Source organism: Apis laboriosa, unplaced genomic scaffold, assembly GCF_014066325.1.
Source record: "Apis laboriosa isolate Shangri-la unplaced genomic scaffold, ASM1406632v1 scaffold47_cov149, whole genome shotgun sequence".
In the NCBI taxonomy this organism is placed as follows: Eukaryota; Metazoa; Arthropoda; class Insecta; order Hymenoptera; family Apidae; genus Apis; species Apis laboriosa.
The window spans coordinates 2256890-2273752 of NW_025223437.1; the positions used below are offsets into that span (position 1 = coordinate 2256890).

The window sequence follows — 16863 nt, forward strand, 5'->3', positions numbered from 1 at the left end:
CTTGTTTGCTTGTTTCTTCATTGTTCACTGTATATTTTAATTTGAACAACTTAAGATTAAATATACATATAAATATACTAATTTTTAAAATCTGATATAATATATAATATTTAAATTTATATATTTATATATTAAAAAAAAATTTTTCTGATTATAAATTTATTGTATTATATATATATATATTTTAAAATATATATAATCAATATATATATATATATATATTAACATATATGTAATTAACATAGAATTAATCATTATATCTATATTTTTTTAACAATGTATTCTTAAACTATAAAGTAGCAATTTTTCATAATATGGGGTTGAAGGAAATAGTATATATAAAAGTAGCGCCATCTAATAACTATACAGGACTGCAGTTCTATTTTTCTATAAATTTACTTATATATAATATATTAATATCTATATACTTTATATTTTTAATTAAATATATTTAAAAATTAAATCATTTAATTAAATCAAAGATATAATAAAAAACAGGATATAATAAATCAAAGATATAATAAAAAACATACCAAAATATATTATTTAATATATATATTTTAGAATATGTTCTATTAAAAGAAATTTTCTTAAGTATATTCATTTCTGTAAATCTATGTACAATACATCACATAGTAGTATTTGTACGAGACTCGAATACCAAGAGGTGTGGTTTGAATAGATGAACCTGTTCATCTATCTACTTATTTTGTCCCCTTCTGCTAGATATAGAATAATCGTCCTTATACATTTGTAGACAGGCGCACTCTGGTGTCGAAGCCATGGACGATGCTACGCGCCATTTTGTTTAGTGTCCGCTGGACGCGTCGTGCGTCAGGGTGTTGTGGGGTTGTTTTCATGACCGTCAACGGGAATACATTCGCGGCTCTCTGAGCTCGCTTGCACTTTAAAACGTATATAATAGTGATACTATTTAAACAGTGAAATACATATATGTATATTTTTGCATGATTATTGTGACATACAATACAAAGATACACTTCTTGAGAGAGTTGAAAACTCTCAGGCTTATAGTGTTAGATTCAGATTTGCAAAAACTTTGCAAATGCATGGCGCCAGATACAACTTTATGGATACTTCGTAAGAAATTACGACTGTCGCCGTCACCGTCGACAGATATTTTTTATAAAGGTGAGAGAAGAGGGGTTGTCTGAATTTAATCGATAAAGTGTCTCCCATACTCTTCCTCTTCCCCGTTTCCAAATACAAAACTTTTTATTTTATCTTTATTCGAATATTCGATGCTTCATGCTTCGACGAGTTTTTCGTACTAAATGTCGTGCGCCCTAACCACGATAGTGTCTCGCTTGTGCAAGTCGCTCGAGGAAAGTGAAAGCTTACGTTCCCAATCGTTCTGCATTGAACACGGATCTCATTCTGTCCGCAGTGGTGCACGTTTCGTGGGTCTTTTTCAAAGATTATAGCGTTACTTAGATCAAACTGTTGGTATTTTGAAACGTAGTTTTATTAAATTAAAAAAAAAAAAGATGTCTATAAAAAATAAATAATTAAAACTGAAACAAGTTTTTTAAATTAATTCATACATATTGAAATAAAAAAATTTTTATTGTTCATATTAAATGTTAAATGAAATTCAAAATAATAAAACGAAATTCCAAATTTTTCAAAACCAGTAAAATAATAAAATTGAGTACTGGTATGCAGAATAAAAAATATTTAATTTATATAAAAAATTTTATATGATTTAGAAAATATAATTTAAAAAAAAACTTTTTTTCTTAATAATTCATATGCAATTTTTATATTTATGAATTAAATGTAAAATATAATATCAAGTAAGTATATTTTTAACACAAAATACATAAAAAATTAGTATTTTGTCATTGAATTATTCTGATATATCTTTGTATAGTATATTATACTACAGAATATATATTATACTACATTAAATAAATACTTTATATTTTGAATTTCATTTCATATTTATTAAAAAAAATAGTACAGTTAATTTTTTTAATATATTAAAATATACTTTATTTAAATTTATATTGAGATAATAATGATAATACTGATTCTATCACTGATTCTATGTAGCATCGCGATCACTCAATTTATCGGGTGATTTCAACGCTAGGATGTGTAGCAAAACTTGCATGTTATTCTAATGAATATTTAACATGTATATATGCACATAATAAATACATTAATTTTTTTTTTATAAATACTTATAATTTTTTGATAAAAATGATGCAAATACAATAAATATAATAAATTTAAACTATCAGATTAATTTGAAATCTATTAATAAATTATTAGATTTAATTATTAAATCAAAAAGTTTTTTGCATTAGATTATACAAGAATTATTAATTTTTTATTTTATTATTCAGTTTAAGAAAAGTTTAATTATTTCTATAATAAATTAAATTTCTTCATTGAAATTCATATTGTTATTATTTCATTTATATTTTTATTGTCTATTTTATTATACAGATTATATTTCGTATCTTTTAGAGAAGACAGGGAAACTGAAATTTCTTCTATCATTTAACTCTCATTGCATCTCTCCCCAAGGGAGATTTTGTTCAAATAGGAACAAAAGTATAAAAAGTATAAAAATATAAATAAGTCAACAAAATATATGAATAATGAAAATATTATCATATATATTGTTGTTTACTTTAATGTAATATTACATTCATTCATTACGTTCTATGGAATAAACAATTTCTTAAATTTTTCTGTTATTTTTAATTAGTTTTATATCAAATTTTTTTCTTTTGTTTCATAATCTCTATTTTAAAAAGTATTTTTAGATTATTCTATAAATTTTTTGATGATTTAAAATCTTTTGATCTCCTCAATGTAATAGAGTCATGTATCTATGTATAACAAAAATATAAAAAATTGAAATTAACGTAATATTCTCTTAGTTTTATTAAATTTGTTATTATTTCATTTATATTTTTATTGTCTATTTTATTATACTTATTCTTAATATCATAATTAAATTTATTTTCTAATATATAAAAATTACTTTGTATTATAATAAATATTAATCTTATATTAAATATTTATATCATGTTTTCTTATACAATTATACAATATATAAAGATTACGATATTCTGGTCAGCTAAGCGAATCAGGATAGATATTGAATACTCTAGATATTATGATTTTTCCTAACTTTGATCACGAGTTTGTTCAAGAAAAAAAAAAGGTGCAACACCTTATTTTTTCAGAATATTGATCTGTTATGATTCTAGTAAAATCTTAAACAATTCTTTTATATTATTATTTTATATATTATAACCTTATAAAATGCAAAAGTCTCTAGAAATTCTTCGTATAATAAAAAAAAAAGATATATATATTTAAGCATACAGATATTACATATTAATATAAATACTTAAAGTAGTTATAATTATTCATATTAGTTAGAATAATAATACAATGTTATACAATTTTATATTCATATTATCTTCACATTTTGAAGATCTGAATTTCGGGGGTTGTACTAAATATGTAAACTTACCTAGACTTCAGCACAGGTGTTTAGGATTAATCCAAGGCACGCCTACGAATGACTCACTATACAAAACTTCGGTATGCTTTTTTTCCTTTTTGTAGCGCGAAAGGGTGCCATGTTTAAACCAGTATCTGATAGAAATTTTTATAAGACTGATTAAATTTTTAAATAATAAAAATTTTATAATTATAATTAAAAGAATAATATTCACTCTCTTATAAATTATATCTCATGAGACAAAATTTTTATTATTAAGTTAAAATTAACTTAAATTTTAATTAAATCTTTTATTTTGCACTCCATTATTAATTTTTTTGTTAATTTCCTCCTTAAATATATTTTTTATAGTTAATTAAAAATTATTTAAATATAATTCGATTTGACTTAAGAAATTTGCACAAAAAATAAATCTATAATTGTTAAATATGTGACAGTCACATACCACGCCTCTTACTAGATTGACATTCCATTGAATCAATATTATATTAAAAAGTTTAAGTGATTTCTTATTTGTTTTTTGTCTTTTTCACTCAGTTTTACTCTTGTAATATTGTGAAGAATAGCATCTTTTGATTATATATGTACAACATGCATGTAAAAATCAATTTTTTTATTTGAAATAATATTAATAAAAATTTATCATAAATTACATTATCATATTATATATTTTGTTATAGAATTGAAATAGAAAAAAATAAGAAATCATGCGCACTCCCGCTGAAACAGAAACACTGTCTCAACCTGAGATATACAAATTTGAACCTCAGGAGACAGAAGCATCATCGGGAGTTAATCAAGTTGTTTTGTCACCTTCTCATCCAGAAGCACACATATTTACTAATAGGTAAGAATATAAAAATTTTTACTGCACTAAATATATTATATAATAATATAAAATATTTATTTATACAATGAGAGTCAAATTAATAATATTGGATATATAATCTCAAATATAATATATTAAAAACACTAATATTTTTTTATTATCAATTTATATATAGTTTATATTTTTGCAATTAATTTTTAATGTATGCAACAAAATTTTAAAAAAAAATTATTTAATAAATTCTTTATCTTTAAGATGTATAATTCCTTTTGACTCTTACTATAAATATTCTTACTATAAATTATAATATTTAAAATATTCGCCTTATTATATTAAATTACGCGCGTACTATTACGCATGCGTACTTTTAATTACTCACTATGAAACATTTCAAGAATATTATTTAAAATTAATATATTTATTATGAAATAACGTTAATATATTTAATATCTTGATAATAATTCTTATAAAATTTCAATTGTCTATATGATGGAAAATATAAAATAATTATAAATTTTTTAGCATTTTCAAATTATAATACATTATACATAGTTACGAACAATATTGTTTAATTGATGTTTAATCTAGAATCTAGATAAACGATAAATGTAGCCCTCTACCGACGAACTTCTTAGTTTACGATATGTTTCGTTCTCGTATGCGTCTTGCATAGTTTTATCATTCTTTTTTTTTTTTTTGTTTATTGTATAAATGTTCAATTAGTGGCATGATTTTGTGACACTTTTTCTCAGTGCATAAGATAAGATTATTATATCCATATGCTACGCATAAAACGATGGTATTTACACGATTTTTCCTCCGGAAGACACAAAATGACGATACGGCCATTCCAAAGAATGTCGGTACGAGGAGGTGAGCATGAAGGCCAAATCGTCGGAATGCGCTTCCGATAACGGCACCATCATTGACGACTTCAATCTGGTCCTTGTACTAAACATTTATATAAAGTCGTACTGATAATCTTTGTTAATTTATTATATATTTATATCATAGTTAATCAGACGACATGTATTTGTATTATTTTCATGAATTTATAGTTTTGTCAGATATGACTTTATTATATAATTTAAACATTTTTGATAAATACAAAATATTATTGCTCAATAATGCTGTAGTAATAAGGTACATATTACATTTCATAGTATATTATAGATATGTTGGTATATTATAGATATTAATATTTGTATTTATCGTCTTATTTACGATAGCCACTTGTTTCACAGGTTATATGTTTGACAGGTGTACAAATCATTTATAAAATTTATGTCAATAATTAACGATTCTTTTCTACATAAATATCATTAATTTTACTTGCTTCAGTTATATTTACCTATTTCGTGATCTAATATAACGATATATTTTGATATACATATATGATGTTGATTATACGCATATATATGTAATAAATCGCTTTGTTGTGATCACGAAACATTACAAAAGTTTTAATCAATAGATTTTTTAATTAGATTTACTTTATAAATCTTACCTTATAAATTTATAAAATAAATCTAATAATTGAAAAAAACATTAAAAAATGCTAAGGTCATTATATAAAATGTATATTTATTAACAATATATTTATGATCATAATATAATTAATTTATTGTATTATTTAAATTAAGTCTTCTTTTAATTAATTTTTTAATCAAAAATATTTTTCAATCACATTATTTGTAGAGATCTAAATTCAATTATTATGATTTTAAATTTGAAAAAGATGATTTACTATTAATAAATCTACAATTTCATATTTAATATTAATATAGTTTAAATATAAATATAGTTTATTTTTATTAATCATAATATCATTTATATACAATATATATATAATGTATTAAATAATAAATAATTATTTTTAATATAAATATTTTTACTTAAATAATTAATTATTTAAATATATATATATTAAATATATATTATTTAAATATATATAATAATAATTTTAAAATAACATATGTAATAGTGAATGAGTGTATATATATATATATATATATATATTCATACTTCTTAGTAATATATAAGTAACATTAATAGTTTTTTGTTTGCACTATTTTTCTTATAATTCTTATATAATCTTCTTAATATTTCAACATTCAATATCAATATATAGTACATTGGTTGAAAATGAAAAATGAAGTTGGATCTTTAAAAGATAAAATAATGAAAAATAATGAAAAAAAATTTTTTTTTTTCTTCATTTTATAATTTTTCATGACATGATATTATTTTTAATATTTCTAATTATTTATTTTAGCATGTTATGTATCCAAGAAGAATTAGGTCAGTTGAGTGGAATTGCAGGAGGTCCTATTATTCCTGATTCACGTGATGCTCAATTACCTAATAACAATCATAGCAATTCGGAAAGCAATAGTAATTCTAGTGAAACAGCAACAAAATGCACTCCAGTTTCTGGAACTTTAGATGCACAAAGATCAAGTTGGGTGGAAGGTATATTAGGATGTATGCGTCCAGTTTGGACTATGCTTTCAAAGGCAGCGGTAAATGAAAAAATTAAAGGACATCAAAGTAACTATTTTTTTTTATAAAATTCATATATAATATAACATATAATAATAATAATATTATATTTATAAAATTATAATTATTTTATATTTTATATTTTATAGCAGATGATTGGGAAATACCATTTGAATCAATTAGTGAACTTCAATGGCTTGGATCTGGAGCTCAAGGAGCAGTATTTAGTGGAAAATTAAATAAAGAAGTTGTAGCTGTAAAAAAAGTACGGGAACCACGTGAAACTGATATACGGCATTTGCGAAAGTTAAACCATCCAAATATTGTTCAATTTAAGTATGTTTTTATCTCTTTATAATATATTTATAATATATAAAAATAATGATAATTTATTGCAAATAAATAATTTGTTTATTTTTTAGAGGTGTTTGTACACAAGCACCGTGTTATTGTATAATAATGGAATTTTGTCCATATGGACCACTATATGATCTTCTTAGAGCTGGTGAACCAGTTCCACCCCCAAGATTAGTATCCTGGTCAAAACAAATTGCTGCTGGAATGGCCTATCTTCATGCACATAAAATTATACATAGAGATCTTAAAAGTCCAAAGTATGTGTGTGTGTCATTTAATTTAATATAAAATTTATATACATTTTTTCTCAAATTGAATAATTTTTTTATTTATTTAATATAATAAAAATATCTATTTATTCTTTGAATATTATATATTATTTCAGTGTATTAATAGGACAAGGAGAAGTTGTAAAAATTAGCGATTTTGGAACTAGTAGAGAATGGAATGAAATTAGTACAAGAATGAGTTTTGCTGGTACAGTTGCTTGGATGGCTCCAGAAATTATTCGAAATGAACCTTGTTCTGAGAAAGTAGATATATGGTCATATGGTGTAGTATTATGGGAACTTTTAAGTGGAGAAATACCTTATAAAGATGTGGATTCTTCTGCAATCATTTGGGGTGTAGGCAATAATTCTCTTCATTTACCAATTCCTGCAAGTTGTCCAGAAGGATATAGGTTACTTGTAAAACAATGTTGGGCTGCAAAACCACGTAATAGGCCTTCCTTTAAACATATTGAAATTCATCTCGGTATTGCAGCAGTTGAAGTACTATGTACTAAACCTGATGATTATTTTAAGACACAGGTAAAAATTTTGAAAATAAAAATTTTTAATTTATTTAATTTTTCTTTTCTTTAAATTATTTAAAATATAATATTTATATTTTTATTACAGCAATCTTGGAAAAAAGAAATTAGGGATCATATGAAACAAATGCAGACAAATAGTTGTAGCAGTCCAAGATTTGAAGCTGATCTCATTCGACGACGTGAGGATGAATTAAGACATGCTCAAGATATTCGAGAACACTATGAACGCAAACTTGAACGCACTAACAATTTATATTTAGAATTAAGTGCTGTTTTATTGCAATTGGAACAACGTGAACGAGATGTAATTAAGTAAGTAATAAATTTGTAGTGGAATATTTGTATGATTAACAATAAATAATAAATATATTTTATTTTTTAGACGAGAACAACAAAATGGATATAAGCAATGTAAGAAACGACTTGTACATCCTCTTTTAAAGGCTCAAGAAAGACTTCATCGTAGACGTAATCCTCAATTTTCGACATCATCTACTCCAACGACTCCACCATCTCCAACAGATTGTCCTCAAAGTCCTATAAAAGCAACTATGTATACACAATTAAATGAATCTAATCAACCAGAAACAGTTTTAGCCCCTAATAATAGTTTTAAACAACGCAAATATAGACATCGCAGAGTAGGATCTGGTTGTGGTGTAAACTCTAGTCCACGATCAAGTCCTCATCGTGAAAGAAAAGTATGTATTTAATTTGAAGATATATATTTGTTATTTAATAAAAATATAGCGCTGAATGTATCTTTGTTTTCAGAGCACAGAAGTATGTGCACGTTTTGTTGACAATCAAACACAAACAGATATAATGGATATTAATGAAATTGATTTTAATCCTGTTGAACGTATAACAATTCCATCAATAGAAAAGCTTTCTGTAAATAGTCTTAATAAACAATCATTAAATAAGCAAGCAGCAGAGTGTTTAAATGGAAATTCAGTTTTATCCGAAGCTCATTATAGAATAGAATCTAGTCCATGTTCCAGTCCTGAACCTTCAAACGAAAATCGTACAAATGGAAATGAACGTTTAAAGGACTGTAGCGATGATGATAATCTAGAAACGCTTGGCCGAAAAGTTAGTGAAATTATTAATGCTAATCGTCTTATTTCTTCTATAGATAATGGAAATTGTGATGATATAATACAACACAGGTAAAATATTTAATATATATATTTAAAAGTATAAAATTAATAAAAAATATAAAAAATATGAAATTTAATAATAATAATAATTAGAACTAACAAATAATTTCTTTTAGAAGTAAAGAAGAATCTATAAAGTTACCTGGACATTTTTGTGGAATAATTATTAACAATACACCACAAGAACAATCAGAAAGTAAAAATCGACCTTGTTCCGAAAGTATGGATACTTTATGTGATCGTGAAGATGATGCATGTGAAGAAAGTTGGTCAGATGAAGAGGGTGAAGATCCAAGTTATACATATAATTATTCTCTTAGACGAAGAAGGTATTTTTTAATGTAATGTGAAAACATCAAATTAATTTATATTCTAATTTAATTTATTTTATAGTATTGCAAGAAGACCAATTGGTCCTGGATGTAGATTAAGAAGATTTAAACATGCAATGGTACGAATAGAAGGAGTATTAGCTTCTGACGAAGAAAATACTTCTGAATATTCACATCCTCCGTCCAGTCAATCCTCCACGTTAGAAAGTAATCCCGATATGCAAAGAGTATTTCGTAATATTCACTATTCTCATAAGGTGAGTTAAAATAAATATTATTTGTAATTTTTATGTAAGATATAATAAATTATATTTTTGTTTTTATTTAGAGAAAAGAAATAGATGATGTTTCTGATACATCAAGTCAATCAGAAACAGATGAAGTCAGTGAGATTACAATTGCATCTCAACCAGTAGATGCAAATTTAAAAATAGAAAGTAGTGTATAAATTAACAAATTTTTTATATTTCATTTTCGAGTGATATATTACAGTACCTAACAGCCAGTGCATTTTTGTAATGTATGTTTTCATTCTGTGTTAAATATTGTAGATATTTATCAATTTAAGATATGTTAGATATATATGTACATTAATTTTGCATTATACATTATTATTAATGAAATATTAAATGCAATGCATTATTTATCAATGAAATATTAGATTAATATTATCGAAATATTGAATAGTTACTGAAAAAAGTTTGAAATCACATTCTAAAACAAAATTAGAGTTAAATTATTTTTTTTTTTTTGAAGTTTATTATTCAAATTCAATAATTGAATTAATTTAATGAAAATATATTTTCTATCATTATTTATGATATAAATTATTCTACAGAAAAATGGACATTTAAATCAATAACTATTTTTTCTAGGAAAAATATTAAGATGTAGATTTATGATATTTTCAACGGAAATTAAAATTTGTAAAAACATGTTATTATATAGTATTATATAGTATTATTTAATGACATGTTATTATATAGTATTATTTGTAAATATATGCACCTCATGCTTTCATACGAAAAAAGAAAAAATTAACACTTAAAATATTCATTCCATTATGTTTTACTTTGTTTTATAGTTCCTTTTAATAAATATAGAATTTTCAGCTGAATATGAGTTTATTATCAATGATAGCATTTATTTCATATATTAATAAAAATTAATCAATTAATGAATCAATCATTCCATGATCAATGAATGCAATAATTGTATTCATTTGTATTTATAAACAAACTCTACAGTAGTATAGGACCAATTAAAAAAATAATAAACTCATATATTATAAAATAGTTTGAAGAGGAGTTTTATATAGAAATATAATAAAGTCATAAAGTAATAAATGTTGTATTAGAAAAACATAATTTCAAAAATGATTTAAAAAATATGTAATGGAATGACAATTATTAAAAATTAAATGTTACAACATAAGTGCCTATGGCAATTTTCATAAAATATACCAAATAGTGACTATTAAAGTAAAATAACAAAATTTATTATCATGTGCAATATGAAATAATTAAGCTTGTAATTGGAAATAGAATCACATCAGTACAATAATTTTTCAACTCAACAAATATTCCGATAGAATTAAATTATAAATAACATGAGGTATTGCATTAAAATTTTATTGCAATAAAGTCATTAAATATTTTTGATGCACTAAAACTTTTACCAATAATCTTACTATAAAATATATTAATATACTACATGTCACAAATTTTATTGTTTCATTTCTTAATTAATAAATGGAAACAATCTAATTTAATGACTATGTTTAAAAAAATTAATATAAGTAATATTATAATGTAGTCAAACAAACAATGCAGGTTGTCTGAGTTTCAAACTGAAACTCTTAATAGTATTGGACTGTATGTAAAAGTCATACTCATTCTTTTAAATCAGTAACAATAAGTATATAGTATTTACATGCAAAACTAAAATATGTTAACTCAATTGTCCAAAGTACTGTTCTGCATCCATCTATTGTACCTGCTTTGAAACTCAAATTGCCTTAATGACAATTATACATTGTACATATAGACAATACAGTATATGAACTTAAGAAAATAGCAGCTAAGATATAACATATATCTAACACGTGCTCATTGGACGAAATAATTAATAAGATATACAAAGATGTACTTTATAATAATCATATATATTATATCTATTATATTTATGCGAATAGTTGCATAAATTGTTCCTTCTTGTGCAGTGGCAGCTAAACTGATTAGTTTTATTATTCCTTAATAATAAATGCGATACACAAAATTTGTGTTATAAACAAATAAAGTTGATTTACAATAATTGATTTACAATAATTAAATGTTTAATTAATAAAATAATAATAAAAATCTTAAGAGCATGATATAAGTTATTCGATAATTCAATTTTGTTAAAATAAAAGTTCTTTTATATAAGATAGAAAGTGTTAATTATTTATATTCATTCACATTTGAAAATGAAATATATTATTTAAAATTTTCATTTAATTAAAAAGTTAATATACATAAAGAAAAATAAAAATATATATTATGATTTTATTTCATATATAAATATATTAACTTATTAAAATATAAATATTTCCACAGCCTATCTTTAATAATAAAGTATACACATTATTATTACTACTATAATAATTATTTAATATTATTATATTAAATATATTATAATTATTATTAATATAATATTGTAAAAAGAAGCTTCTTATAAGCAAGAAAAATTGCTATAAATACATAAAAATAATGAAATATTTTGAATAGTTTTCACTTATAATAATTTACTATTATAATGTATATATATATATATATATATGTATATGTATATAATATATATAATATATATATATTATAAATAATAATTTAATTAAAATATATGATATTATAATTTGAAATTAATTCTTTTTTCTACAGTTAATGCAGTTTTATATTTAGCATAAAATATTTATGTGAATAAATTTTGTTCATATTTATCAAATTATTAGTTATAATTTTTTTTATTCTATTATTGAACATATAAAAGTTTTCAACTAATCTTTTAAAATATTATAATTTTTAAATATTTTTATCATTTTTCTTTCAACTATAATTTTTATTACATTACATATATACAGTTTAATTAAAAATAAATAATAAATATAGACATCAAAGATTTACTATTATTATCAAATGTAATAAAAACTAAATTTATTTATGCTTTTAATATATATTTAATCTATTTTAATAAGTATAACAAATATTTGAATACAATACTGAATATAATGAATGATAAGTTTGACATAATAATAAAATAAATAAAAGTTAAAAAATATCAAATTATCAGATCAATGATTAAAGTTACTTAATATAAATTTTTGCATAAAGTTATAGTTTCAAATATTTTCTAGTTTTATTAAATTGTTCATTGATAATAGAATAAAAAATAATATTTATTGTACTAGAGCTTATAAATTTACCAATAAAATGAATTATGCAGAAATTCAGCAGTGGATTTATACAATGATGATGCACTTTGTCTTAATCCAGTAAGTAATGATACAACTCCCTCTTTTTCATTTTCTTGCTCATCTTCTTCAGGTAAATAATCTGGCATATCTTCAGTATCACCATTATTTCCTGTATGAATCTTCAAGTAATAAATTTTATTAATAAAATAATCTTAATAAATTTCATAATCTTAAAATTTAGAAAAACTATTATGCATTTACCAATTTAACAAGATACTCTTGATTGTATTTATTTCTTGTTACTAATCTTGCTTCCATATTTTCTGAATTTCTTTGTATAGCTTCTGCAATTTGTTTTGCAGTAACATAACTTAAAGTACGCATTGTAACACGTTGATGTTCTACATCAACTACAAGGGAAACTAATCCATTGATTCTTATTAATATTCCTTCTAATTCTGCACGAGTTTCCTATTTCACATGAATTCACATTAATATTTATAAAAATATTTATAAATTTATAAAAACAGTAACAATGTAAAATTAATACATATATATATATATATATGTGTATATTATTTAAATATACCGGTAATAAACCTTGAATATGTAACACTATTACATGAGTTTTTAATTTTTTAGGTTCTATAACTCTTCTACATCTGCTACGTAAATTATATATTGGTGGTTTCATTCTTTCTATATCATCTTTTATACATTGTGCTCGTTTAGATATCTTTGGTTCATCTATATTATACTTATTTATAATTGCATCCAAAGCTTCACGAACTCCAAAAGTAGAGGTTATATGTACATAGTTATCCACGTTTTTAACAAATAATTCCAAAATATCTAAACTCAAATTAATAATTTCAAAATCTGGTATTTCTAAAACGTATGCTACATATGACAAAACTGTTTTATCCTGAAATAATAAATTGTTAATAAAAAAAATTAAATATAAATAAATTTGAAAATATTACCTTTAAAATTGTGTCATGGTTTGCAAAATCATTTGCCAATTTTTTATATGTTTCAAGGGTAACTTTTAATTCTTTTGGATCCAGAGATTCACTCACGTCCATTATCTAAAATTGTAATGTTGATAATAATATATTTTTATATTAATATTAAAACAGTATATTAATTATTAAAACAGTAAGAAAGATTTTTTTATTATTACTTATAATTATCTGATTGTATTAACATTGATAGATATAAAAATTAAAAGAATCTGTCAATATTTTTATTTTTTAAACGATTAATAACTGTAACATGAGCTATGCGATAATGAAATACATTTATGATTTAACTGATATGACAAATTTCAGAGAATAAATTTGAAATTCTTTATTAGGTTAAACTTTATACATTTACAATTAAATTATACTCTATATAATATTAAATAAGAAATAATTTAATTTTTATTATTATATAAAATTATATTATTTTTAAAAAATACAAAAATAGCATAATATTAAAATTTAAATTTTTATATAAAAAATATATATTCTTCATAATAATAAAGTTGCTTTTTAGAAAAAAAATATATATATATATATTTGCATACACTTAATGTATGTTTAAATTTTGTGTATAAATACGTATATACACAAATTATGTGACATAATCATATACATGCATAAATACATGTAATACACATATATATTTTGATGTATCAGTTTACTTTATGTACTTTATGTAGTAATAACACTGGTAAGTCATGTTACAACCAGCTGCTGCCAGATTATTTCGATGACGCGCATATTGTTGAATAGTAGCGAACCTAGTGTTTGTATAACGTACTAAAATAAGATGGCTGACATTCACTCTACTAGCTACCAACAGCATAATACCCGTATTAATTCTCTAATGAATTTCTTCCTTATTTTACGTAAATAAATATCTTAAATACTCATCCATTAGTGTTATACTAAGTACTGGTAGAAAGAAATTGATGTAATATACGATATTAAACGCATATTGAAGATAATAGAAAAGTTAAATTAAACAGTACGTAAAGTAAAAACATACATCTGACGTATTTTTAAATATACATGTAAAAGTGATTATTCGTTAAGAGTGATAGTGTAAAGTGTATATTGATTGTTAAAACAATGGAATACGTACTGATAAAAGACATACGGCCGGGACAGAAAAACATTAATGTAGTGTTTATTGTTCTGGAAGTTGGTCACCCTACTATTACCAAAGAAAACCGCGAAGTTCGAACATTTAAAGTAGCAGATGGTACAGCATGTATGAATGTTTCAATTTGGGACGAACCAGGACAGCTTCTTGTACCAGGTGATATTGTAAGATTGACAAAAGGTTATGCATCTGTTTGGAGACAATGTTTAACATTATATTCAGGAAAAAATGGAGATATACAAAAAATTGGAGAATTTTGTATGGTAATAAATGAACAATTGAATATGAGTGAACCAAATCCTGCTTTAGCACAACAAATGATTAATCAAAGTGGATCTGGTCCACCTGGTAGTAATAACAATAGTATTACAAATAATGGAAATGCAAATAATATTGCTGGTCAACCTGGAAGACAACCATTAGTATGTTATTATCAAATAAACTCGTATTTTTTAATTAAATATTTATTTATTTATTTATTAAACAAAATCCATTAATATTATATAATATTTACATGTATTAAAATAGAGAAATATTTACATATAATTAAAATAGAATGAAATTAAAAAATAAAAGAATATTGCTAGTATTAAATTTATTAATAATAAATAATAATAAATAATAAATAAACAATATATAATAATAAATAAACAATATAATGTGTTTTTAATATTTTTTGTTAATATTAATATTAATATTAATTTATTTTATTATAGGCAATTCAAAGTAATTCAACTACACCTACTAGTGGTACATCTGGTAGTTCTACAACAACAAAAAGTGGAAATAATAATAATAGTAATAGTGGTGGAAATAGTAGTAATACCTCAGGACTTCCAGGAGGATCTGCAAGATATTCTGGTGATTCAACAACAAAAACAACTGTTACACCAAAGACTAATTCTCGTGGTCGTGGGGGATACAGAAATGGTGGACGCAGTGATCGTAGATAACATATAAATAAAAAACGTTTAATTATATATGTGTAATAAAAATATGCGATTATATTTAGGTCAACTGTAATATACTGTTTTTCTAACAATTCTGTATATGTATATTCATGAATTAATGTATACGATAAATCTTGTTAGAATATATCTTCATGAATTGAAGACAATCCAATTTAATAGAATAAGTAACAAGTAATATCATCAATGATATCTTAATATTTTATTTAAATATTTTTTATTTATATAATTAAATTCTTTATATCTTATAAATTTCCTTATAATTTGGAGCTTGTCTTCAAATCATAATAGAAATATTAAATTTCTCTTATTCTAATAAATGAATGTAATATATATAAAGTATATAATCTGCATTTAGTAAAAAATGCATTTAGCAATAAATAATTTTATTTAGTAATTTTTTAAAATATATTTTATAAGATAAAAAAATAATTATATATTATATATGTATATTTAATTTACACTGAGTAAATAAGAATGAAATAATTTTCAAAAAATTTTAAAACATTTTTTAATATATATATTTGTATATGAATTTTTTATTTGATGTTATAAAAAACTCATATAAAAATATATTTTAAAATAAAAATACATCAATTTTTTATATTTTTATTAAAAATGTTAAATAGAGAATTTAATATTATTTATATTTATAACTTAATATAATATAATACATCTATTTTGTAATTTAATATAATATTTCATCTATGTTAATATATAAAATAAAAATTGATTTAAATTTTTTAATAAAAAAATGTATCACGCATTATAAATTTTAATTATTT

At 22.5% G+C, this 16863-nt stretch overlaps 3 protein-coding genes across 6 annotated transcripts; 2 read left to right on the forward strand and 1 right to left on the reverse strand.

Moving 5' to 3' along the window:
* Positions 1-507: 507 nt before the first annotated feature.
* LOC122716559 (mitogen-activated protein kinase kinase kinase 12) lies at positions 508-10177 on the forward strand. 4 transcript variants are annotated; one of them, XM_043939763.1, is made up of 12 exons: positions 508-1152; positions 4189-4355; positions 6613-6887; positions 6989-7175; positions 7262-7453; positions 7582-8008; positions 8099-8325; positions 8396-8714; positions 8788-9185; positions 9296-9505; positions 9570-9765; positions 9837-10177. In XM_043939763.1, the coding sequence occupies exons 2-12, from the start codon at positions 4216-4218 to the stop codon at positions 9954-9956; spliced, it is 2691 nt and encodes an 896-aa protein (XP_043795698.1). In that variant the 5' UTR covers positions 508-1152; positions 4189-4215; the 3' UTR covers positions 9957-10177. The 4 variants fall into 4 exon arrangements, with proteins under 4 accessions (XP_043795698.1, XP_043795697.1, XP_043795701.1 ...); XM_043939762.1 differs by having other exon boundaries at positions 509-1152; positions 9293-9505; XM_043939766.1 differs by lacking the exons at positions 508-1152; positions 4189-4355 and adding an exon at positions 4997-5210 and having other exon boundaries at positions 9293-9505.
* Positions 10178-12865: 2688 nt separating this feature from the next.
* LOC122716574 lies at positions 12866-14603 on the reverse strand. The gene is given in 6 exon segments (XM_043939786.1): positions 12866-13138; positions 13221-13430; positions 13549-13884; positions 13943-14047; positions 14530-14577; positions 14580-14603. Coding segments are annotated over 6 exon segments (897 nt in total). The 3' UTR covers positions 12866-12964.
* LOC122716575 (SOSS complex subunit B homolog) lies at positions 14538-16226 on the forward strand. The gene is made up of 2 exons (XM_043939787.1): positions 14538-15532; positions 15827-16226. The coding sequence occupies exons 1-2, from the start codon at positions 15077-15079 to the stop codon at positions 16061-16063; spliced, it is 693 nt and encodes a 230-aa protein (XP_043795722.1). The 5' UTR covers positions 14538-15076; the 3' UTR covers positions 16064-16226.
* The last annotated feature ends 637 nt before the right edge of the window (positions 16227-16863 follow it).

Bases quoted from the DNA above. Each gene is read 5' to 3' on its own strand.
- LOC122716559 (XM_043939762.1), top strand. From the start codon at position 4,216: ATGCGCACTCCCGCTGAAACAGAAACACTGTCTCAACCTGAGATATAC. The intron at 4,356-6,612 runs GTAAGAATATAA...TATTTATTTTAG, and splicing joins GCACACATATTTACTAATAG to CATGTTATGTATCCAAGAAG. The intron at 8,326-8,395 runs GTAAGTAATAAA...TTTATTTTTTAG, and splicing joins CGTGAACGAGATGTAATTAA to ACGAGAACAACAAAATGGAT.
- LOC122716575 (XM_043939787.1), top strand. From the start codon at position 15,077: ATGGAATACGTACTGATAAAAGACATACGGCCGGGACAGAAAAACATT. The intron at 15,533-15,826 runs GTATGTTATTAT...ATTTTATTATAG, and splicing joins AACCTGGAAGACAACCATTA to GCAATTCAAAGTAATTCAAC.